The 22,876-nt window shown below is 40.1% G+C and overlaps 6 protein-coding genes across 11 annotated transcripts; 3 read left to right on the top strand and 3 right to left on the bottom strand.

The window, feature by feature from the left end:
• The first annotated feature begins 2,696 nt into the window (after positions 1-2,696).
• On the top strand, positions 2,697-5,341 carry LOC105273899 (RNA-binding protein squid). The gene is made up of 2 exons (XM_011316606.1): positions 2,697-3,438; positions 3,726-5,341. Exons 1-2 carry the CDS (start codon positions 3,088-3,090, stop codon positions 4,251-4,253), a joined length of 879 nt encoding a protein of 292 aa, XP_011314908.1. The 5' UTR covers positions 2,697-3,087; the 3' UTR covers positions 4,254-5,341.
• Positions 5,342-5,551: 210 nt separating this feature from the next.
• Positions 5,552-10,359, top strand: ClpX (Caseinolytic protease chaperone subunit). Of its 6 annotated transcripts, XM_011316600.1 has the most exons (9): positions 5,552-5,659; positions 5,840-6,060; positions 6,394-6,560; positions 6,993-7,205; positions 7,399-7,547; positions 7,617-7,806; positions 7,899-8,803; positions 8,943-9,185; positions 10,175-10,359. In XM_011316600.1, exons 3-9 carry the CDS (start codon positions 6,491-6,493, stop codon positions 10,337-10,339), a joined length of 1,935 nt encoding a protein of 644 aa, XP_011314902.1. In that variant the 5' UTR covers positions 5,552-5,659; positions 5,840-6,060; positions 6,394-6,490; the 3' UTR covers positions 10,340-10,359. The 6 variants fall into 6 exon arrangements, with proteins under 6 accessions (XP_011314902.1, XP_011314900.1, XP_011314901.1 ...); XM_011316598.1 differs by lacking the exon at positions 5,840-6,060; XM_011316599.1 differs by lacking the exon at positions 5,552-5,659 and having other exon boundaries at positions 5,666-6,060.
• Positions 10,344-12,426, bottom strand: LOC105273897 (solute carrier family 25 member 46-like). Its single transcript, XM_011316603.1, has 3 exons — positions 11,835-12,426; positions 11,343-11,682; positions 10,344-11,132 (listed from the first exon to the last, which is right to left on the bottom strand). Exons 1-3 carry the CDS (start codon positions 12,001-12,003, stop codon positions 10,445-10,447), a joined length of 1,197 nt encoding a protein of 398 aa, XP_011314905.1. The 5' UTR covers positions 12,004-12,426; the 3' UTR covers positions 10,344-10,444.
• A 135-nt stretch (positions 12,427-12,561) lies between these two features.
• Positions 12,562-15,826, bottom strand: stl (stall). Its single transcript, XM_011316604.1, has 4 exons — positions 15,331-15,826; positions 14,862-15,262; positions 14,192-14,734; positions 12,562-14,003 (listed from the first exon to the last, which is right to left on the bottom strand). Exons 1-4 carry the CDS (start codon positions 15,451-15,453, stop codon positions 12,881-12,883), a joined length of 2,190 nt encoding a protein of 729 aa, XP_011314906.1. The 5' UTR covers positions 15,454-15,826; the 3' UTR covers positions 12,562-12,880.
• A 218-nt stretch (positions 15,827-16,044) lies between these two features.
• LOC105273894 (dnaJ protein homolog 1) lies at positions 16,045-18,672 on the bottom strand. The gene is made up of 2 exons (XM_011316593.1): positions 18,513-18,672; positions 16,045-18,033 (listed from the first exon to the last, which is right to left on the bottom strand). The coding sequence occupies exon 2, from the start codon at positions 18,020-18,022 to the stop codon at positions 16,958-16,960; it is 1,065 nt and encodes a 354-aa protein (XP_011314895.1). The 5' UTR covers positions 18,023-18,033; positions 18,513-18,672; the 3' UTR covers positions 16,045-16,957.
• Positions 18,673-19,197: 525 nt separating this feature from the next.
• On the top strand, positions 19,198-22,729 carry cpb (F-actin-capping protein subunit beta). The gene is made up of 4 exons (XM_011316594.1): positions 19,198-19,401; positions 19,732-19,943; positions 20,139-20,511; positions 20,610-22,729. Exons 1-4 carry the CDS (start codon positions 19,399-19,401, stop codon positions 20,841-20,843), a joined length of 822 nt encoding a protein of 273 aa, XP_011314896.1. The 5' UTR covers positions 19,198-19,398; the 3' UTR covers positions 20,844-22,729.
• Positions 22,730-22,876: the final 147 nt, after the last annotated feature.

The raw sequence follows: 22,876 nt of genomic DNA, 5'->3' as shown, positions 1-22,876 counted from the left end.
GACTCGCTGCAGCTTGGCCAAACATAACGGCCCAACGGATTACATCTGGGATTCAACTAATACGTCTACAGAATTAATCCAAGTTGAAAGCCGCATCGCGCACTATATACTCGTGAATATAACATATCAAGCAAAGTTAGTAGTAACTTCTCTTTTGCTTCAACCCCCCGTCTCATTGCATAACTCTACCCTGGCTTTTCATTATATCACTCTACTTGGTGTAACGATGGGGCATCACAAATGAATAATCGGATCCTCACTTTCCAAGACTTGTGGGAGTGTATGCCACATTAATGTTTTAAAAGCACCTGGAGAAGTGTTTTTCAGAGGATGTATGAAGAAACTTCATCACATTAATTCTAAGTTTGTGCACAAAGATACTTTGTGATTGAATTTTTAATGATTACCATGGCCATTATAAATTTCTTGGATTATCTTGGAATTTTGCAAGCAGCTCTGAAATTTTGAAGAGTATATACTTTTCATGAGCTTTTCAAGTTTGAGGGACTTATATTATTATTTAGGGAAGTTCAAGGAGCTTCTGAGACCGAAGGTGTGGGTATTGTGAGCTGCATATATTGGACATGTAGAGTGTGGTTTATGAAGTACTTAATGGTTCACAGTTGATAAATGGATACCGGCCGTGTGGTGTCGGCAGTGAAGAGTTATTTCACGCAGTAGGATGCGAATGCTGTAGATTTTCCAACAAGTAGGCATTATTCTCTCGATACTATTTAGGTTATACTAGGTTATACTAGAACTAGCGCCACTCCGGCCGGGCCGTTAATGAAATTCCTGTTTTCAAATGCATCGGCGAATGTTTTATGACAATAATTTTTTGCGACTATTGCAGATGTGGGCTTCTCAGAACTGGCGAGTTATCACGAATTATTAAGGGATGAAAGAAATGTTGATGGATGAATGGAGAATTTAGTTTCTCATGGAATACAGTTTGTTTCATTGCTTAATATTAATTAGGAGAAAAGAGATGAATTTTTGAAGCCGAGTGAATTACTTGTAGATCACTAGGCACTTCGATCAAAGACATTCCCCACTTATTTTCCGTCGGTGAAGCTTGCCACATTAATTCCCGATCTATTTTCCCTCCACTCCATACCTTACTGCTCCTATGCCGTTATCGACACTCTCGACCTCGTGCCCTACCTTATTCACGGGCACGGTCCACTGATCAGTGGCACGGTCTCTGATTTAGTTCCGCAACCGCGGCTCGCAAATTTGGCTGTTGAACCTTTGCCATAAACGTTGCCGATCTCCCCTATAATCTGTGCTAGTACCAGAGATGTAATCAAAGAGGATAGGCTAAAGTAGAGGTTCAGTACTGGGGGTTTGACTGACCCCAGCGGCATCGTAATACCGCACCCCAGGAGAGAGAGGGCCCTACATGCAATGCTGTAGTGCTGCCAACTCAGCAACTCCTCAGTAGCTGTCCCACTGCCACAGGGACATTTCCATTCAATTTAGTGGCCAGTAGAATTTTCTCTAAATTTCTCATTCTGATTCTGATTCTGATGAATTGAAAGTTGAAAAAAACGCTGAAAAATGTCTACATGACCAACCAACCAACCAGGTCAACCAGCCAACCAACCAACCAACCAGATCAACCCATCAACCAACCATATCAACCAACCAACCATATCAACCAACCAACCAGATCAACCAACCAACCAACCAGATCAACCAACCAACCAACCAACCAGATCAACCAACCAACCAACTATATCAACCAACCAACCAACCAGATCAACCAACCAACCAACCAACCAGATCAACCAACCAACCAACCAACCAGATCAACCAACCAACCAACCAGATCAACCAACCAACCAACCAGATCAACCAACCAGCCAACCAGCCAACCCCCCTTATACAGATCTGATTACGCTCCATCCAGCTTAAGTAAAAAATCCTAGAAATTCAGAAAATAGCAAATAAGGAATAATCTAGATGACATTAGGGGTAATCAAGAGAATCTGCATATGGGAGAATAAAAGTCAAGAGTCAGCATAGGGATTTTTGGGCAACGCAAACGTCTACATCCTCTCTTTTGACTGGTCCCTGTGGCAGCGGGACGGTTACTGAGGAGTTGCTGAGTCGGCAGACACCTCAGCATTGCATGTGGCACCCTCTCTCTCATGGGGTGCGATACTACGATGCTGATGAGGCCAGTCAAACCCCCAAACTGAGCCTCTACTTTAGTCAATCATCTTTGGATGTAATTTTGTACTGTGTAGCCCTCTCAATGTGAAAATTTAAAATATTTCTCAGTGCTCTCAAGATCCATACCCTCTGGGGTTATCGCGACGCGTAGAAAAAAATGGCGTTGAAAATGCGAAAACGTGGTCGAAAAATTGGAAAGAAAATAAATTACAGAGAATTGCCCAGCCATCCCCTGATCCCTGAGATTATTCATTAGAATGAAACTCGTTCTAATTGATGGCCAATGTGGGACAATTACCAGGAAAATTAATAATAAATGCACCCTCAGAGTTGTAACCGTTTTTTCGTAGAATTTCAGGGCGAACAAGCGTGTGTCCACATTTCACCTCATCGCTTATCAGCGATTGGTGCAATGGAGGCGCGTGGTTTATAAAAGCAGCCAATTCCCTGTGTTTCTGATGACAAGGGCGACGATGCGGGCTTCTCCCCTTTGACTGTAGTAAATAACAATAATCAAACGCTATCTACATCTTTCTCAATCTTGTATAGCCAGCAATAGGTTCCGTTCATTCTCGGTGGGTCGTGGAGCAAGCCGGTACCGGTGTTATCCGTAATTAAAGTAAAAAAGTATACCACAGAGAGTGGAAAAAGGAGCGAATCGAGTGAAAATTTGGCAAAGAGCTTCACCCAGCCAATGGAATAAATTTCAACGGGTAATTTATAACGATACGGCAGAGTTGTTGAAATTTCGTACACCTCGTACGCATTTCGCATCCACCATTGGCAACGTATAATTTTGGGCAAAAGGCCACTCTTTCCCGAAAGCGTGTGTGCGTGTATTTGGATCGTCCATCTCATTCTGTTGGTTGCTCCTTTTACAAGTTGCGTGGTCTAGTGTAGAGAATAACTATGGCGGCGGTTGACTGTTATCAAAATCAAATGGAGGAGAATCAGGGGCAAATGAACGATAATCAGGATAATATATTAAATCCTAATGATGAGCGTGATCAACAGGGTGCTACTGCTGGTATACCTGGTAAGGATGATGAACGAAAACTCTTTGTCGGTGGATTGTCGCGTAACACCACGGACAAGGAGTTGCGCGAGCATTTTGGAAAATTTGGTGAAATAGAGAGTATAACGGTGAAGGTGGATCAGTACACCGGTTTATCCAGGGGTTTTGCATTCATGGTGTTTAAAAATCCAAAGACCATCGACAAACTACTGGCTGCTGGAGAACATTACATCAACAAACGAAAGGTTATTTTCGAGTTTTTATTTGAAATAGTGTCGAGGATATTCGCGTATTTTAAAGTTGCTTTTTTTTCTTTCAAATGAATGCTTGGGAAAATAATGGTTTTGTGGGAAATGTAATTTGGATGTTGAATATCTACGACTTGAATTTTGCTCAAGCAATTTAATTAGCAAAGTTGATAACTTGAAACGATGGAAACGAAAAAAAAAATGCTTGGATATCCTCGAACGTATTGAGATAGATGTAGACTTATTTATTGATTTTTTCGGATTGTTTTCTTATGCTTCGACAGGTTGATCCAAAACGCGTGAGTAAAAAAGCACAGCACGGCAAGATCTTCGTTGGTGGATTGACTCCAGACATCACGGATGACGACATCAAAGCTTACTTCAGCGAATATGGTACAATCGTGGAGCTGCAGTCACCATTCGACAAGACTAAGAATCAGAGAAAAGGCTTCTGTTTCGTGACCTTCGACTCCAAGGAAGTTGTTTACAAGTTACTGAAGACACCAAAACAAACGATCAATGGTAAAGAGGTCGATGTTAAAAAAGTCAAGGTGAATGTTGAGACGCAACGCCAGGGATGGTGGGGCCCAGGTGGCTATAGCTATGGCTATCCAGCTGGTTATGGATACATCCCAGATTATGCCAATGGAGGTGGCTACCAGGGTGGCTACGACGAAAGCTATGGCAATTACGATAATTACGCTGGCTACGAGACTTTCGAGAATAACACTGGGTACCAGATGCAGGGAAAACCCAGGGGTCCACCCGCATCCCAAGGGCCGAGACAGTTCCAGAGACATCAGCCGTACTAAGATCTCCATCTAGCCATTATGTACAATGTTACATGGTGATAACATGCGAGAATGCGAACAAATTATTCGATTGATGATTAATGGTAAGAATGAAGTAGCATGACTTTCATTCGGTCGTAATTTTCATTTTTTTTTCTCATGTTCAATGGGTTTCCTTTTATTTTCAATTAATTTTTTTTTCACCAGATTTATTTTCCTCATTTATTTCCATTAATTAAAACGACGAATGTTTAGTGATTTAGTGTCTGCTTTTTTTATTCATTTAATTAATCATGCGTTTATTGCTCTTGCGTAATTGATTCTTCTTCTTTCTTGTGATTTACTGTAGAACAGTGTGCCGTGGGCAGGGCGTGTGTATTATAATAACCATCGAGAATATATTAACAAATTTTCTGACGTAACGTGAGAGATAGCTGAAGAAAGAACGAATATTTTTCTTATACTTTCAAGTGAGGATTTAACGTGAAGAGAAAATAAAAGTTGTTCAATACTGTTTTTGCATGTTCATGGAGCAGAATTATATAGTTTTTGAATACATGAAATTTGTAGATAATACAGTGGTAAATTCGGATGGGAAAACGGGAAAACTGTGTTTAACTGGTATCGAGCATATTAGAGTCCCGAATTTCTAAAATGTGCACGGAAAAGAGGAAAAATACTTTAAAACTCCCTCATTGTGATGGACCAAGGGCTAATAAAATTAGTCATCCTTTTTTATAACAACAAGAAAAATACAAAAAAAAAATATATATGTGAGGCAAATCCTGTTTATTGTTAACGTATACTGCGTATACGATCTTGCATTGTACTACAAAGAAACTAATAAATCACTAATTATAATATTTATCTGGATTGTAAATACGTTAACAATAAAGTGTAGCAAAACATTGTGTGGAGAGAGATCAGAAATAGTGAAGAGAAAGCGTTAATATACATACACTGCGTCGAATTATAAGAAAATAGAGAGAAAAATAATAATACGAATATTTTGTTATTATTCCTATTGCTACTCGCTTGTTTCACCCATGACACAGTGTATATTTTATATTATATGTTATGATATCAATAATAAAATTAATATTAATGGACTTCTTATTTTCTTCTTCCCTGCAAACGTCTGACGAATTGAAGGAGTTAATAAATTAATTAAAACAGTTAATAATTACACATCAAAGGTTTCCAAAATGCTTCTCCTTGATACCTGCGCTAGTGCGAGCTCAACAGGAACTACAATGAGAAAGGAAACAGCGGAACTGAACCATGAGTGAAAAAAAATAAAAAACAGTCCAGGTTGTATGTAGAAAAAAAAACCTAGGGTAGAGGAGAAAGGGTAACGACAGGGTAGTGTTGGGGAGAGCTGGGATCCACTCAGCTCAACCTTCAGTGTTTGTTTATTCATCTATCAGGTAAATACTCCACCAAATTTAATAAGCCCGTAATTTATCATTCACCAAGTTATCTTTCCTCCGACGACATCAACAATTGCTGCATCAAAACGTTCTCAAATATAGAACAATCTGAAGACTGATAATTCCAATTTTTTTCATCCCTCGTGATTGTTTTTTCAACATCTTAAATTACCGCAGGTGATCAAACGTCAATTTTATCCCCCCCTTTCCGGACTGAAGCAAGATAAATTGATAGGAATTATCTCCAGTGCTGTAGAAATTTTTTTATGGAGAATTTTGAATAATGCTACGTTATAAAATTAACATTTGTGTCAGCAATACATAAAGTTATGTGGAGTAGGATAAATGGTACATGGACGACGAGTCTTGATCTTGACGGATTGATTGTGAAGAGTAAGGTTAGTTATCTTGAGTGCAAAACGAAACAGCCGTGTTATAGTGGAGGAAGAATTGCTATCAACTTTGCAACGTCACTCGACGATGTTTCATCTGCGTTCTAATTAAATACTGTTTATATGCAACAAATACTCCACGTGAGGAGGATAAAGTGATTTGAACGTAGAAGACTATTTTTTATCGCTTGGTTAAAGTGGTGATGAAATTTGAGGGTCTCAATCGCTTGATTATTTTATTATTCGTGCACTTATGATCAGTTATTGGTCAGTGGGGTATGTAAGGTTAGTCCAGGGGCATTCAGATCAACTCAATCTCAATGTTTCTGGCATTTTCAGATTTTTCTTTTTTGGACTCCATCCAATCCTGTTGACATTACACTGAGGCATCCGTTTTTTTTTTATTTGACTGCTATTGTTGATACAATTTGACAGGATGAGTTGCATACGCTGTTGTCTCACTAACACTAGTCGTTTGGTGTCCTCCAGCCATGTCGCTAACCATGGTGAGTATTAATTCATCATTTTGGTGCAAATTGTGGCCTGAAAGGGGCAGTTCGGGATTTTCAAAAGGAAAATTTCGACATTGTAGTATTTTCTGTTTGTGACTGGTTGAATATTACAACGTCCATTTTCCCTCGTTTATTGGGGACACGAAGATCTTGCTGCTGTTTTTCAATTTTTAATTTTTCGGTTCAAGGAACTGAATGTTACATTTTGGCAATTGTCGAATTAATCTCGAAAACCATTGGTTTTAGATGGACATAGAGGGGCCTTTTTTCACGCTAATTTAATTTTTGAGAAAAGAAGATCATTTTATATTTTCTCCTGAAATTAATATTTTTATTGACCAGTTAATTTCGGCTCTCTAATAGTAAATACTATTTTGGGAACGAATAATTCTGGAAATATGTAATTTTCCTATTGAATATTTTCAGTCCACAAAATCGTGAGGGTCGTTGCAACGAGGTCACTGGCCACCACTGGCGTTCTGTCAAAAGTACCGACTGAACCAACACCTCCTACGAAAGATCTTGGTAGCTCATCCTCAGGTGCTCCAACAGGCGGCAATGGCACCGGTGGTGGCAAAAAGAACACCCTGACTTGCCCTAAGTGTGGTGATCCCTGCACTCATGTTGAAACGTTCGTATGTGAGTATAGAAAACACGAGCTGTTGACGAAATCCTATTGCATAATTGTTCACATTTTCTCGTAATTATTTCCATATTTAATTATTTTCAATTATAAGAAATCCAGTATATGACAGTGGATTGATAATCCTCGAAGAAATTTATTTTTAATGTGCGTAGATGACGGAATATTTCAATTTTTCTGACATTTCAGCGTCAACTAGATTTGTCAAGTGCGAAAAATGTCACCACTTTTTCGTAGTATTGTCGGAGATCGACTCGAAAAGAACTCTCAAGGAGGCCACGAGGACAGAAGACACCAAACAAGGATTCTACAGAAAACCCCCTCCACCCCCTAAAAAGGTGAAATTAAAATGCATTTATGTATGAAGTTATCTAGATATATGTCAACATTAATTTATTCTTCGGCAGATATACGAGTACCTGAATAAACATGTAGTGGGCCAGGAATTCGCTAAAAAAGTGTTAAGCGTAGCAGTATACAATCACTACAAACGTATCCACAACAACTTGCCACCTCAAAATTCAGTTCAGGCCACTGCCACTTCTGCAGGTCCACAGGACCTCAACCATCCGTTCACACACAGAGGTCTCAAGCCGCGTAAATAACTTAAAATAACCCTAACCAAAAATCAAACTTCCCCTTGCAACCCTTGGTTCACAACCTTTCACTAACTCTCTAAATTTTCCCAGATTTACTCAACGTATCTAGTATTGGGAATCCTCTAGGGGTTGGCTTCCAGCATGGCTCCAGTGCTGACCCCCAGGGAAAAACGAACAGTGGATCGTCGGTTCCAGGATCAGATATTCTGGACAGCAAGCAGCATCAACTGAAGCTCGAGAAGAGCAACATTTTGCTGCTGGGGCCGACTGGATCTGGGAAAACACTACTGGCCCAGACCATTGCCCAATGCCTGGACGTTCCTTTCGCTATCTGTGACTGCACGACCTTGACCCAAGCTGGATACGTCGGTGAGGACATCGAGAGTGTTATCGCAAAGCTCCTGCAAGATGCCAATTATATTGTAGAAAGAGCACAAATGGGAATTGTCTTTCTGGATGAGGTAGATAAAATCGGTGCTGTACCCGGGATTCATCAGCTGAGGGACGTGGGCGGCGAGGGGGTTCAACAGGGGATGTTGAAGATGCTGGAGGGGACCATTGTCAATGTTCCAGAGCGCAACAGTTCGCGAAAATTACGAGGGGATACCCTCCAGATTGATACGACGAACATCTTGTTCGTAGCATCTGGAGCGTACAATGGGCTCGACAGGCTCGTATCTCGTCGCAAGAACGAGAAGTATCTGGGATTTGGAGCTGCTCCAGCCTCTGAAAGCCCTGGGAGGCGTGCAGCAACCCTCGCTGATGTCGCCAACATGTCACCTTCAACTGAGAACGATAACAGAGAGAAAGACGTGCTCCTCAGGCAGGTCGAGGCTAGGGATCTCATCGACTTCGGAATGATTCCCGAGTTTGTTGGCAGATTTCCCATTCTCGTGCCCTTCCATACTCTTGATAAGAACATGCTCGTGAGGATCCTCACTGAGCCCAGCAATGCGATGGTACCCCAGTATCAAATGCTCTTTTCCATGGATAAGGTGAGTATTCAGAAAAAATAAGGGGTCCTACTTGAAGGATTCTTCATGTATAGTGCAAAAATATTTTTTTCATCTTAGAAAAAAACATTTTAGCTGTTATTTTGAAAACTTGTCCAATAATAATGAAATTTCTTGTAAGGTGGATCTCACATTTACAACTGAAGCCTTAGATGCAATAGCAGCATTAGCAATGGAACGAAAAACTGGTGCCAGAGGTCTCCGCGCAATAATGGAGTCTTTACTGTTGGAACCAATGTTCGATGTTCCTGGGAGTGATACAATGTCTGTCCATGTCACCGAGGCGTGTGTTTGTGGACAAGAGAAGCCGCAGTACGTACGACGGGGCGATGCAACTGAGGAAGAGCCCCAACAGGCGCAGCACGTAAATAATTAACACATGGGGTACAGGAATGAAAATTTCGCGATTAAATAATGAAAGAAAATTCTCAGGTGCAACTGGGCGAACATTTCAAAATTACTGTTCCCTTTATTCCCTGAGAACATTGTATCTAATGCTTTCGAGTTATCTTCAATTCCTTTAATGATACTAATGCACATTACTTGGTGATTGAGAATAAATTCAATTAACAAGTAGATTCTTCTGTCATGCCCGTTCATTTTAGTTCGACAGCAGAATATTGAGGAAATAACTTTTTTCCTTTGAGTATAAATTATTCGCATGTGACTTTGTATAGATAAATGAAGATTCTTTGTAATATATTGTACATATAGATTTATAGAAATTCAAAGAAAGTGAAAAATAGATAATGATTTGATCGTAAGAATTTATCTTGTATCGAACTTTCACGGTCTCATTGTTTCATATGAAATTACTTGGGTTTTTTTTTCCTTTATTTTCATGGATTCATTTAGGGAATTCTCTGACACATTCGGAACATTCCCCAAAAATCTATATAATTATGAATAAAAAAAATATGTGTGGAAATTTTAGAGATTTTGCGAGTTTTTAAACGAGATGAAGATTATTTTTCGTGAAAAATTCAAATAGTGAGGCTTCTTTCCGGAATGCAGATAATTAATAGTTTCGTTCGAGACGGTTAATGTGATATTAGACGTGAAAAGTGAACGTTTATATATTCTTCAATATTTTATCATTCAAGTTCAGATATTGTCGAGGTGTAAAGCCCCTTTCATCGATCTTGAAGAAAAATAAATGCCATGTTGCTCTGAACGATCATCGATAAGTTTACTGGTAAACTACTATAGATAATTTATATTGTAATGAGGATATATTTATAATAAATCAACACGAAAAGCTAATTTTACAAATCAGGTTTCTGAAAACCCTATCATTAGCTTTTTACATTCATCAATTTTTATCAACTAAAGTTTATGGTTCTCTGTACACAGTCCTTCTCCATTTCAACTACTGGTAAAACTACAGCTGCGATGACTAGACAACGCCTACGAAAAAAATCACTGATCCTGGAGTCAGATGAAAAATATCAAAGAGAAATAGATCGAAAAATCAATGAAATTGTAAACGATATGTTCCAAATACAAATATATACATAAATTCTACGTTGAATATCTTACATGCATATCTTTTTACTTCTCCCTTTTACGCTATATAAATAAATTTTCAGAGAGAAGCAAAATTATTTAAAAAATTCATCATTATTAAATATCATTGTAGTAATTATGCGGAGGCGTTTTAACTGTTTTGTGTTTTGGTTTTAGTATAGTACCGATTTCTGTGAGAATATATTTCGTGGCTTTAAGTACTAAGAAGTGCATTCCAAACTGCATGACCAGTGCCCCGAAGCCTTTGTACAGCCCCAGAGTGCCCTCGTTATTTATTATCGTACGGTAGCAATCGAATGCACCACTGTAACTCGTTAACAACGGGGTGACACTTCTGCCTGTGTCCAGATTGTCGATGATTGTTCTGGTGCCCTGCAAGTGGAGCCGGTGGACAACTGTTTCGAGGGGATAGAATACAATGTCTGCAGCACACATGGAGATTAATGTCGACTGAAGCTCGATGTCCTGCATTACGTTTTCTGAGATGACATCTCTGTTGTACGCTCCTCTGCGTTTCTGCAAACGCCTGTCCCTCAATACCATAATTCTGGAGACTACACTCCTCACTATTAGCCCAAACAAGTACTTAGCCACTCCATAAGCCACGTGGGGGCCCAACAGAGCGTAAATAGGAATAATTCGTCCTTTGCTACCGACCTCCAGCAGGCGAATCGCCCCATCGCGAAACACATCGAGTACACCTGGTTTCTCAGAGGCTATTTCTGATTGTACGGTCTCCACCAGAGATGCCGAGTAAAATGGCGAGACAATTCCAATCGAAACACTGAAATATATTGCCAACAGTGATAATTATCCAATTTTTTCCATTTTTGCATTATTCCATCTTTTAATTGAGGAAAAAATGAGCAAGAGTTTGAGAGATAATTCAAATCTGCAGATGTCCTTTATAAAATTTAACAGAGAATTTTGTAAAAACTGAATAAAATTCTGTGCTGTTAGGGCAATAAACTGATTTTTTTAAGGCTATATTTACCATTTGAGGAGCAAGTGCTGTCCAAAGGATTTAAATGAAGTCTCATTGGTTATTTCCTTCGGCCAGGGTGTGACCTTGGACAATAGGTCCTCAACAGCAAGAGTGAGCCCCCTAACGAGTAACACCGACCCAATTCCCTTCCACAGGGTGTTCATCCCCTGGGTCTGATGGAGCCTCATCATGACGGGTATCAGAGTGATCGGAACTAAGTGATAGGTCGTTGCTACCGGATTAACTTGACATTGTCTTCTCAACACGATGAACGGGTGAATCAGCAAATTTTCTGTGATTAGACTGGCAAGACCGCAGCCAATGCCAATGGAGCTCTTGATGACGATGTCTGGGGTGAAAAATAGTGGACACATGTGTTTATGTATTCTTCAATATTCTTATCAATATTGGAATGATATTAGGATGCAAATTGGATAAAAATTACTGGGAAGGATTCAGCTGTGACGACTCCAATGACTGAAACCATGTCAATGATCTTACCATTGTCAGGTGGTGAGCCAGCTTCAGGGGTCATTGATGAGGCTGATGCAATCTCGAGGGGTCTTATCACCTCGTAATCGTAGTATTTATCATCTAAATAGTTTGCAGGGTGTCGTGGAGGGACGAGTTTGCCTCGATACACTTGATCATAACCTGATAAACCTGCCATTACTGCAAGTTCCAGCGGATTGGGTTGGTTTTAAGGTATCCACCACTATCTCAACATTTCCGTCGAGGTACTTATGATTTTTTGGGTAGCAATGAGTCAAAAAAACGTCAACATTTGGCCAACTCGGATTTATCAAAAGTAGAGGTAACACGAAACTCTAGTTTTGCGACTTCGGTTCAAGGTTCAATTCTTACGATTCGTCTGCCATCTTTCAGCTCTCATTCCACTGTTTGACCCTGTATCGTGTTTTGTGGAGCTTAGTGTGAGTCTCCACTGTAAATATATCACTCTTCAGGTAAAAAGATAACAACGTTTATTGTAGCAGCCAATTTTGAGTATAATCTCTCTGATAACTATAATTATAAGTTATAAGTCGGTATGTCGCCGGCTACAGCTGTAGCTATTCGAGGCAGTCTCGAGCGTTACGAGCCTACAAAGCAACAGTTTTTGCTTTCGCCGCGACTCCGTAAGGTTGGTGTTCGATGTGTTCGATCAAGAGGTAAGTTATAACTCACCTATAGGTGATGCGGCTCCGTCAGTACGGTTAGTATTCCTGCAAGTGGACAAAGTAGGCAGAGTAGCCATACAGTTTCAGTAATAATTCTGATATTGCTGTGATTTTTCAAGGTTTCATTTATTGCTAGTTCGTTTTGTTACAGTAGATTAAAATTTTTATTAAAAAAAAAACTGGAGCATTTATTCAGATTTTTATTAAACACTTCCCAAGTGTTTAAAAATTTTCAATAAAGTCTCTAATTTTCAAGAAAAATATGGAATTGTCCCAAAACCCTGATAAATACACCTCTAACTCTGGAATATTCATCTGAAGCAAAATCCCAGATCCCATTTCCGCCCTTATTGAATAATTCATTGTTCCTCACATCTCCCCCGGAAGTTCACGATAATCCTGATCAACCCACTCATCCCCTCCAAAATCCCTTTCAGGAAGAATTTTCAACAAAGGTGTCCCATCGTCATTTATACTGAAATAATCTCTCATCTCCTGGGAAACAAAATTACCCCCGGGTCTTGCGTTTTGCGGACCGATATCGAAATCCCAGGGATCGACCGGCGAGTTCTTCTGGAACCGGAAATTTTCGGGTAAGCAATGATGTTGAAGACAGAAGTAATCCCTTCCTTTTTCGCTGTGACACCACGTGCCATCGGGAAAATAGGGATCGATCTCCAAATCATTGAGTTCCACTCTCGGGGTGTAGTACGACGCGATGTCCCTGCGTTTGCAGAAGATGGCGCAGGCCATCCATGGCCTGTCCACCTCGTGGGGTGCCTGAAGTCCCCTAGCCCCTGGATCGAGCTCCTGAATGCGATCACTGAACTCCCTGCACTTGATAGTCGCGAAATCTTCGGCTGTCAGGCGTTTTGTACAGAGTTTCGAGTCCTGGCAGAGGTCCACGGCGAACGCCAGACCCTCGCACACACGCGAGTCCTCCCTGCAAGTTCTTTTCTTCGATCTCGCTCCCTTCGACTTGCTGATACATCCGCTTGTGCATTTTCCCTCAATCCATTTGCTCCAGATGTTTTCACCCATTGGCTTCGGTTTACGCGGCTTCTCCGAGGGAAAATACAGCGCCGGAACGCACTCTCCTCCTCTACACTCCATCCCCTCTGTACAGAAAGTCCCCTCGAGGGCTGGTCCTGAATAGTAGTAACCACTGCGGTGTGGACTCCTGCATTGCAGGGACTGACAGGCATTTGCCAATGTAACTACTGATGCGTCTTTATCCCGCAGTAGTAATTCGCACTGTCTTTTGGCCGTCCATTCGCGCCCAGGAAGTGTGTTGAAGCGTTCGTGCTCCAGGAATTTATCTGCCCTCAGAGACGACTTGTCCATGAGGCAGGGCTTCGTCTGCGGAAGCTCCTGCACCACCTGACGGCTACACGTCGACCAGATCGTCTCACCAGTGGATCCTCTACTTGGGGACATTATGTAACCGTCCCGAGGGCACGGGTTACCCGTTGAATCGTGATGCATTCCTAAACTGGAAGAATCATTTAATACACAGATCCTTTACAAAAATCCGATTTTTCAAAAATCTGCAATTTAATTACTCGAAATTTCAGGATTTGTAAAACTCTAAATGTAAAACTCTAAATAATTTTTCAGGTTTCGGGTTCTGAGAGTCATTGGATAACAGAATTTATTTTTTAGAAGACAGAAAAATCTCACTTGTGTCCAATTTCATGAGCAGCGATGTAGACCGATGTGAATCCCGCCGACGGATACGGCTTCCCCAAACGATTAGTCGCGCCCAATTCAGCGATCACACAAGAATACTGATGATAACATGTGCCCGATACGGTAGCAAGTCCCATAGTAACGCCATTTCTCTGTCCTTTTTCTTCGGCATAGAAATCCAGTCCGGACACGTAGAGGCCGATGTCCCAGTGATTGGGGTGCGCGTCATTTTCAGGATTGATAGCACTGGTGTAATTGCAGAACGAGTCTAGAAGTCTCTCACGCTGGCCATCGTGATGAGGAAGGGTGGAAGGTTGTTTTTTCATGAGGTCAAGGCGAACGAGAGCTATAGTCACCCTGGAGCCCAGACTCGGGTGGTAGAAGAGGGCCTGGATGGCGTTGACGTATGCCAGCAGCATATCTCTCATTTTTCCTTCGTCGCTGTTGAAGAATGGGGCGAAGAGCTTGTACCCTGGATCGTCAAAGAACACCGCTAGTTCGATCGTCAACTCCTGGGAGGAGCCTCGCTTGGACCTGGTGATAATTTTTTCTTATTTAAGGAGAAATTACTGAAATTTAAATATGGATAATTACTATGGAAAGAATGGGTTTTAAAATAATATCTATAAAGCAAAACTTTTTGGAGGAGCATCTCCACTACCTTGGTATCGAGTCCAGCGGCAGTACCGCAATGTTTCTATTAGATTCCAAGTATTCCGGGGGCGCAATGTGTGATCGCTTCACCAGGTGAGGGACTCTCTCCCTCGTTGACGTCCTGTTTCGATAATTATGGCCCATTTCTTCCAACGGAGAAATCTCCAGGGCTAAATTGTTGAGTAGTATCACACCCTCGATTACGTCCTTACAAAGACTGAGAGCTGCACTGCTCCTGTTGTCCTGGTGGAGGTAGTAGCAAGGAGGCGGATTACTCAACCCTGGAATTTCCTGAATCTTGTTCGACCCCTCGTGACGCCACACTTGGAAGTAAGGCGCTAGGAGTCTGTCGTTTCTTCTGAGTTTCAGCTCGAATTTTTGATTGAACGCCGTAAAATGGAGAGGAATCTAGAACACAGTATTTTTAAAGCGTCCACCAGTGGTGAAATTATTAAATGTGTACAAATTGATTATACCTCAGAAGTCCTGGAGTTTCTCCTCTCGATGAAAACTATATCGACATCCTCTCGATGACTCCCAGACCCGAAAGAAAGCCAACCGATTAGGATGAGCCCAGCGGCTCTCAGGAAAGCAGTCATTCCGGAAAAACGGGAACAAAATGCAGATGAGTCCTCGCTACCCTGGATTTATAATCCCACAATGGCAATGTTGTCCCCCGGATCGCCATAGAAACTACAAATCTCTCTAGAAAAATCATGCTGGTGCCCCCAGGGTCATTACCCACTGCATCAGCTCCTTTGGTGCACACGAGGCCACTTGACCTCGACGTATCACCACTTCAATTTTCCATATGCGATACATATTAGTATCACCGTCTGGTCACACGAGTCCCCGAATCGTGACACCCACGTTCCCTGACTATTTTAGGAGTGCGACGAACGGCCAATGAATAGAGATCACCACGAGGAAGGGGCAAATGGATTCAAAGAAGTGTACGACAAACTGGCGAAGTAAGGTAAGTCGAATTTAACATTTCTCACTATTAGCTCTTCAATTCAGTAGTCGCGATCAATTTTAGCAAGTCATCTTATCAATTATGTAAATTTTTACAACCGATTGAGTTGCCAACAAAAAAATATTTCTCGTCACTTCCTCAGAACGAATAATTTCTTAGATTGATCGATTCTTGATGAATTAAAATAGAAGAAGTAAATTAAGACACAGTTGGATAACTTAAAGTATCTCATTATATTATTAATGTGTACAAATAATTTTCAATGCCTTATCATCTCGAACAATTGATTACATATATCAATTTCAAAAACAACGCATCCATCGAACACTATCATACAACTAACGCGCGCAACGTTACAAACATTCCACGACACCGAAATCGCCAATAATAATGTCTCAGTGTTCTACATATTAAATACGCTAGATTTTTCTTCACACCTCACCGCTCTATCCCCAGGCTCAATAATTCTGAATCACGCGACATTCACCTTGTCCTGAGAGCTAAAACTTCATGTGAAATTCAAAGCAACCAAATCCCTCTGTATGCAGAGCAGTTGCCCAAAAAAAATGTGGGTGTGCCACCGTAATTTCACATAAGTACGTCTACTGTCTTGATGTAGAAAACTCATTTTCCCAATTTGCAGAAAATATGCACAAAACCACTTTCAAAACATGATATTTCTTTCGAGTGTTTTTTTTTGTTTCAACGAATAAATTGGAAGCAGCCACTGTTTTTTCTACATCGAAATAACAGACGTCTCCATGGAAATAAAACTTCACTGATCGACCGCCACAAGTAGCTCTTTCCCTCACAAATAAAAAACCGGTTGAGAGACCTTCGATGAAAGGGGGTTAACCATTGCTGAATGCCAGGAACGTTAATCAGTCGATTAGCATTGATTGGTCAAAAAATCCCACAGATCAGTAAATTCGTTGGTATAATAACGCTTTCCCCCAACGTTAAATGTACTACAACGTACACTCTCATTTAAATCACCGATTAGACCTACGTCCATGTGGTTCGATTAATCATTCACATAAATCATTTTAAATATCTCCAAATAAAAAATAAAAATAAAAAGTCCTCTCAAGTGATTAAATCCAATTGACTGAATTGCCTCAATTCCCTCAATTGGGCAGCGTATCATACAAAATGTCTTTAACACTCTGCGTCAAAGTATCCGGGAACTTGATGTCAAACGACACCAGCAGATCACCTTTGCGTGATGGCTCTTTAGGGAACGGCAGCCCCTGTCCCTGAATTCTCTTAACCATATTTGGTTTAACAACGTCCCTCGTGAGATTGAGTGTTATTTTCTCACCACATAACGTTGGCACTTCCACAATAGTGCCACAAAGTGCCTGCTTTAAGCTCAATTTACACGTATACCTGATGTCACTGCCTTCGCGCCTAAATAATGGATGTGGTTTGTCCCTGATGATGAATACAACGTCAGCTGGCACTTTACCACGTCCCTGGTCACCCTCCTTTTGGAAAGTTATCTTAGTTCCTGCTTTCCATCCCGGTTTGACATTAATGGTGAGCACTTTGTCTTCCTTCTTAGTGGTACCATCAGGCTGTACAACTCGTCTCGATATCTTCATCTTCTTAACACAACCCTTGCCAATGTCCTCGAGATTGACGTATAAATCGTGCTCGATGGGTGGATCCTGGCCCTGATCCTTTTGTCCAGGCATTCGTCCACCACCAGGAGCAAAATTGAATGAATGTGAACGGAATGCACCACTACCCCCTCCAGGCCTCTGTCCAGCCATCCTCAGCTCGAAGGGATCCTCCATGTCCATGTCATCACCAAAGGCAAATGCACGGCTGTTGCCACCAGGCCCAAACTCGAAGAAAGTGGCAAAAGGTGATGCTGATCCAAAGAATTGTGCGAATGTTGCTTTAGGATCACCGTGGAACGAGTAATTTCCACCACCACTTCCTCCACCACCTCCTGATGGTGCTCCACCTTTCAAGCCCTCCTCACCGAATTTATCGTAGACCTCTCGTTTTTTTGCATCAGACAGAACCTCGTATGCTTCAGCAACTTCCTTAAACTTCTCCTCAGCTCCTGCACTTTTATTCTTGTCTGGGTGATACTTCAGAGCTAATTTACGATACGCCTTCTTTATCTCATCGTCACTCGCACCCTTGGTTATACCCAGTGTTTTGTAGTAGTCTTTGCCCATCGTGGAACGTTCTAGAAACGATAAAGAAACCTCTGTTAGTTACAATGCGCATTCGGCGATTCAGAAGAGAAGTAGAGGGAGAGGGTGTGTGTGGGGGGGGGGGGGGGGGGGTCTCTTTCTCGAGATATTTTGATGGTTCGTATCGTTTATTTTGTTTTTTTCTCTTATTTTTAATATACTGATCATTCCATCGGTCTCTACCACCTACACAGCGCGTATGTATCGTCTATTTCTGGGAATGATCACCATTCTGAGGAGCGTGGACAGGTATGTGCTGCTGATGAACCCAGCTTTCTAAACTATTATCGAGGGGAAAATATTAAAAATAACATGAGAGCCGACTAGTCATCGTTCCAGAATTAAACAATATTGTTGTTTTATTTGAGGGATCACGCGAGAACATTGGAAATCTTCCCCTAACACGTCAATGTCTCCGACTACTTTTCGCGAATTATTTATTATTATAATTATTATTATCTCTCATATGTACCTTTTTTGATGAAATCTTTTTATCGATGAACACTAATATTTTGACACTCTTCTCACAAGCGATCGTTATCCCAACGTTGGGCTTTCTGAGGTAGGAAAAATAAAGAATATTTAATGGTAGATAAAATCAGGTTGAACGCTCGTTGTGAACTGAAAAGTGGACCAAGCGGCGCAGCCTCATATATAAAATTTTGCTTCTAGTACATTCCCGAACCTTCGAGAACGAGTGAGAAAGAAGTTACCATCGACTTCCGTGGTGTTCACGTCTGTCTTTTATCCGGATCGTGACGTCAATCTAGAGACCCTAGGACACGTGCATGCGCTGATAAATGAGCGAGATGGAGAATTAGTAAATGTTCAATTGGAGGAAGAAAAAGAGAAGTTTTTGCACTGAAAAATTTTCAATCACAAAGTTTTCGGAACGCATCCCCTGTCAACTGGCGCCCCCTCCAGCTGGCGCTCGGGCCGGCGGCAAAATTTAAATTACGTCGGCGTAGGTGGAAAACGTTGAAGAAATCAGTGAAAAATTGTGTAAAATTTGACTTAGATTTTATAATGACTTGGTGAAAATCACTCAGGCGGCAAGAGAGGAGGCGTGGATATTCCAGGGGAATGGAACAGGGAAAAAATTTTTATGTTGAAAATGTGCATTTAGGAACACTGGGAATACTCACCAATCGCTGATTCCATCGACACACCCTCAGAGCAAGAGTTCCTTTTTTTTATTTCGAATGCAACCGATACAGTCAACAATCGAACAATATTTATCGTATTGTAATATTACGATTTATTTTAATATTAATAAAGAATTGAGGTATTGTCAGGGAAGTGAATCAACGTCAAATTTTAGGTGTAATTTGTAACAAAGTGAAAGTTTAGTACACACAATGGTGAGTCATATTTAGATTTCTTATTTTCGAGGATTCATTTTTGTCAATCGCAGGATGATAAAAATTTTGTTAAGGGTCCAGAGCATAAAAATAGAGACCTATTGATGATTGATCTTTGGGAATAGATGAGTGTTATTTTATTGACGTTGAAAACATTGTAATTCGATACCTAACCCAAAAAGAAGGAAAACGTCAAGATGGTGCATCGAGTTTACAGTGTCTCCAGAATTAGTCTAACCATGACCCCAATTATTATTTTGCGAAAGAATCGATGATGCTGATGGAATATTGAGGGTGTCAATGTAAATGTTTATTTTTTTTATCCGCCAGAGTGAACAACAGATGGACTGTGCACTCGATTTAATGAGGCGTTTGCCACCTCAGCAGATTGAGAAAAATCTGAGTGACCTCATTGATCTTGTACCATCGCTGTGCGAGGATCTTTTGTCTTCAGTCGATCAGCCACTCAAAATAGCCAAGGACAAGGAGTCTGGGAAGGATTACTTACTCTGCGATTATAACAGGGACGGTGATTCATACAGGTATGTTAACTGCAGTAATATAACAGAGTTTGACGATGGGGCAAAATGGACACGTCTAACTTTTCTTTTAAACGTCTGAGACTGGGTTAAATCGTTCAGTTCATTCTTTAGCTACTTCTCTATATTAAATAATTCATTAAATAAGGGGTATTAAAAATAAAAATATATCGTGGCGAATTTATTTGCACGATGAAGATCTCCATGGAGCAACACGTACGACCCTCCCCTGGAGGACGGGTCAATGCCCTCCGAAAGACTGAGAAAAATCGAGATAGACGCAAATCACGCATTTGACCAGTACAGGGAACTCTATTTCGAGGGTGGAGTTTCATCGGTGTACCTCTGGGATTTGGATCATGGATTTGCTGGAGTTATATTAATAAAAAAAGCTGGCGATGGCTCTCAGAAGATCAAAGGCTGTTGGGACTCTATACACGTTGTTGAGATACAGGAGAAGACAACTGGTAGAAACGCTCATTATAAGTTAACGTCAACTGCGATGCTGTGGCTCCAGACGAATAAACATGGATCGGGGACTATGAATCTTGGTGGCAGTCTTACACGACAGGTAAATATGTTATAAATATGTTTTTATCTAATTGAGCATGCTGCCATCAAAAAGTATATTCCTAGATCTGATTGTTAAATTGAATCGATATATTTCAGGTCGAACAAGACTGGCCAATATCTGACACATCCCCACACATTGCAAATATCGGTCGTATGGTGGAGGACATGGAAAATAAAATTCGTAACACGCTGAATGAAATATATTTTGGCAAAACGAAAGACATTGTCAATGGCCTGAGGTCTGTGCAATCACTTGCAGATCAGAGACAGCAGGCTGCACTGAGACAAGACCTTGCTGCTGCATTACAGAGGCGAAATGCTAACAATTGATCTCACGATAATCACGAGAGCTTTCAATACCATTGTGATTAGAAAATGATGAAAAGAAAAAAAAATGCAGAAATTAATGTGAAGTGACGAGAGAGCGTAAAACATTGAAGATAACTGGCATAACAAAACAATACAGACATTAAATACAGGTGGAAATATCACAAGTTGCATTGGATTAACACAGACACAGACTTGAAAACATCGGGTGGACTCGATTACAATTGGTACCCATTCAGTTGCGACAATTTGTTATTATTCTCTAGATTTAAAATAATGCAGGGAATTTATTATGGGGTTACTTGAAGAGGACACTTACGTTAATTGTTTGTTTTCAAAGTATTTGAAGGATCGATTAAACGAGACAAGTACGAAAATCATAACTGCATAATTGGTATTTGAGTATGAATAGGTGTTGAAGGGCAGCCAACGATGGAGATGTATTTGTATAAATAAATTTCGTCTTGTTATAAAGTCCAACGTTTGAGTACAAGTTTTCATTATTTTTTTCTGTTTACTGCAGAATTCTTTGGATTCTCATTGCTGAATAATAACAAAATATTGAAATTATTTGTGTCATTAATAGGGGGAAGACTTCCAGCAAAAAATATCCTCTTAAGGAGCTCCTTAAAAGGTGCCTTGGGGTTTTCTACGTCGTTTCTCGCTGTTAATTAATTATTAGAATTTTCAGTATTTCTCTGTTCAACAAGAAAACATATACCACTGTGATTTGGCATTATCTATTCAAAATCATAGGCTCCGGAGACTGATATTTTGCATTATTGAGTATCATTTCTCCCCTCATGGAACAATTTCAATATTATACATAATATCCAATTGAGAAGAAAACTATCACTTGTTAAAAGTTTTTATCATACAATAATTAAGAGTCAAATGTGTTTTCACTTACCATGTAAAAACATAATGTAGATAAAAATTTATAAAGTAATCTAATGTCAATCGAAATTCATCTGTTGTTATCTTTTATTCATTCGTTTCAATTGTACCTGAAATTCATTCGCCAGAATGCAGATGTGAAACTATTGTTCTGTAATCCAAGACAAGTCATTAAAAATGTGGGATTTTATCGAATTGAATGCATGAAGATTAGTATTCTTAGAAAGCGTTTTATTTCATTTTTTTTCTGTTATATTTTCAAAATTTTCGTAGTACCTTTCTGTGACAGTTCTAATTATACCCACGCATACATATATATCTTGTATTTTATTCCATTTTTTTGTATTTTTTTTTCATATTTCTCTATATAATTTTTTCAATATTTCAGGCTGCGTGAATTTGAATTCTGAATATGACTGGTAAATGAAAAATTGATCAAGGATAAAGAAAATAATGAGATAATTCTAATGATCTTGTAATGCATACTGCAGGTATTCATTGAGTTTTATTTTATTGTTCATATGAATTCTCATTTTTTACTTGGTCCTCTTCCCAAGTTCATCTACACTTGCATTTGCAATCACTGAAGAATAAAAAAAGAAAATAACTTGAGGTATTGAAAAAGAGTTCTGTATTAAAAGTATTTCGAAATATTTGCACTGCCAAATCTTGGAAAGAGAACTGTGCCAGCCTTTAATACCCAGTCTTATGTCCCCATCTACCCAATTGGGTTCAGGTATCTCTATATTGTTTTATTCAGAATCCTTTCCGTAGTTTCACTTCATTCAAGAGAGAAGGCAAAGTGACACGTGTTAAATGTTTATTCATGTTCACTGTATTTTCAGTGAATCAAGTGGATGTTAAATAATTAGTAGAGAGATCTTTCTCACTGGAATTCCCGACAGTTTGGTTACATTTACGCTTGAGAAAGATGCGATCACTCAAATTAAAAATTCATCAACTGTGATTATAGGCCAAGAGAAATATCAAAACAAAAATAAAAACTAATAAAGGGCACAAAAAAAATTCGTGTAGAATACAACATTCCCAATTAAACATAAAATCCAAAGTTATAACTATCAATTCTCCAGATTATATTCATTTCTCTCTATCATCTTAGTCAACGGCAAGATGGAATT

Source organism: Fopius arisanus, unplaced genomic scaffold (genome assembly GCF_000806365.1).
Source record: "Fopius arisanus strain USDA-PBARC FA_bdor unplaced genomic scaffold, ASM80636v1 scaffold00008, whole genome shotgun sequence".
Taxonomy (NCBI): Eukaryota; Metazoa; Arthropoda; class Insecta; order Hymenoptera; family Braconidae; genus Fopius; species Fopius arisanus.
This window is presented reverse-complemented; position numbering and strand designations above follow the sequence as displayed.

Bases quoted from the DNA above. Each gene is read 5' to 3' on its own strand.
- LOC105273899 (XM_011316606.1), top strand. From the start codon at position 3,088: ATGGCGGCGGTTGACTGTTATCAAAATCAAATGGAGGAGAATCAGGGG. The intron at 3,439-3,725 runs GTTATTTTCGAG...ATGCTTCGACAG, and splicing joins ATTACATCAACAAACGAAAG to GTTGATCCAAAACGCGTGAG.
- stl (XM_011316604.1), bottom strand. From the start codon at position 15,453: ATGACTGCTTTCCTGAGAGCCGCTGGGCTCATCCTAATCGGTTGGCTT. The intron at 14,735-14,861 runs GTAGTGGAGATG...AATTATCACCAG, and splicing joins CCGCTGGACTCGATACCAAG to GTCCAAGCGAGGCTCCTCCC. The intron at 14,004-14,191 runs GTGAGATTTTTC...TGATTCTTCCAG, and splicing joins GCTCATGAAATTGGACACAA to TTTAGGAATGCATCACGATT.
- LOC105273897 (XM_011316603.1), bottom strand. From the start codon at position 12,003: ATGGCAGGTTTATCAGGTTATGATCAAGTGTATCGAGGCAAACTCGTC. The intron at 11,683-11,834 runs GTAAGATCATTG...TTTTCACCCCAG, and splicing joins TGGCTCACCACCTGACAATG to ACATCGTCATCAAGAGCTCC. The intron at 11,133-11,342 runs GTAAATATAGCC...AATATATTTCAG, and splicing joins CAGCACTTGCTCCTCAAATG to TGTTTCGATTGGAATTGTCT.
- cpb (XM_011316594.1), top strand. The intron at 19,944-20,138 runs GTATGTTAACTG...TGCACGATGAAG, and splicing joins AGGGACGGTGATTCATACAG to ATCTCCATGGAGCAACACGT. The intron at 20,512-20,609 runs GTAAATATGTTA...GATATATTTCAG, and splicing joins GTGGCAGTCTTACACGACAG to GTCGAACAAGACTGGCCAAT.
- LOC105273894 (XM_011316593.1), bottom strand. From the start codon at position 18,022: ATGGGCAAAGACTACTACAAAACACTGGGTATAACCAAGGGTGCGAGT.
- ClpX (XM_011316598.1), top strand. From the start codon at position 6,491: ATGAGTTGCATACGCTGTTGTCTCACTAACACTAGTCGTTTGGTGTCC. The intron at 7,807-7,898 runs GTAAATAACTTA...AAATTTTCCCAG, and splicing joins ACACAGAGGTCTCAAGCCGC to ATTTACTCAACGTATCTAGT. The intron at 8,804-8,942 runs GTGAGTATTCAG...ATTTCTTGTAAG, and splicing joins TGCTCTTTTCCATGGATAAG to GTGGATCTCACATTTACAAC.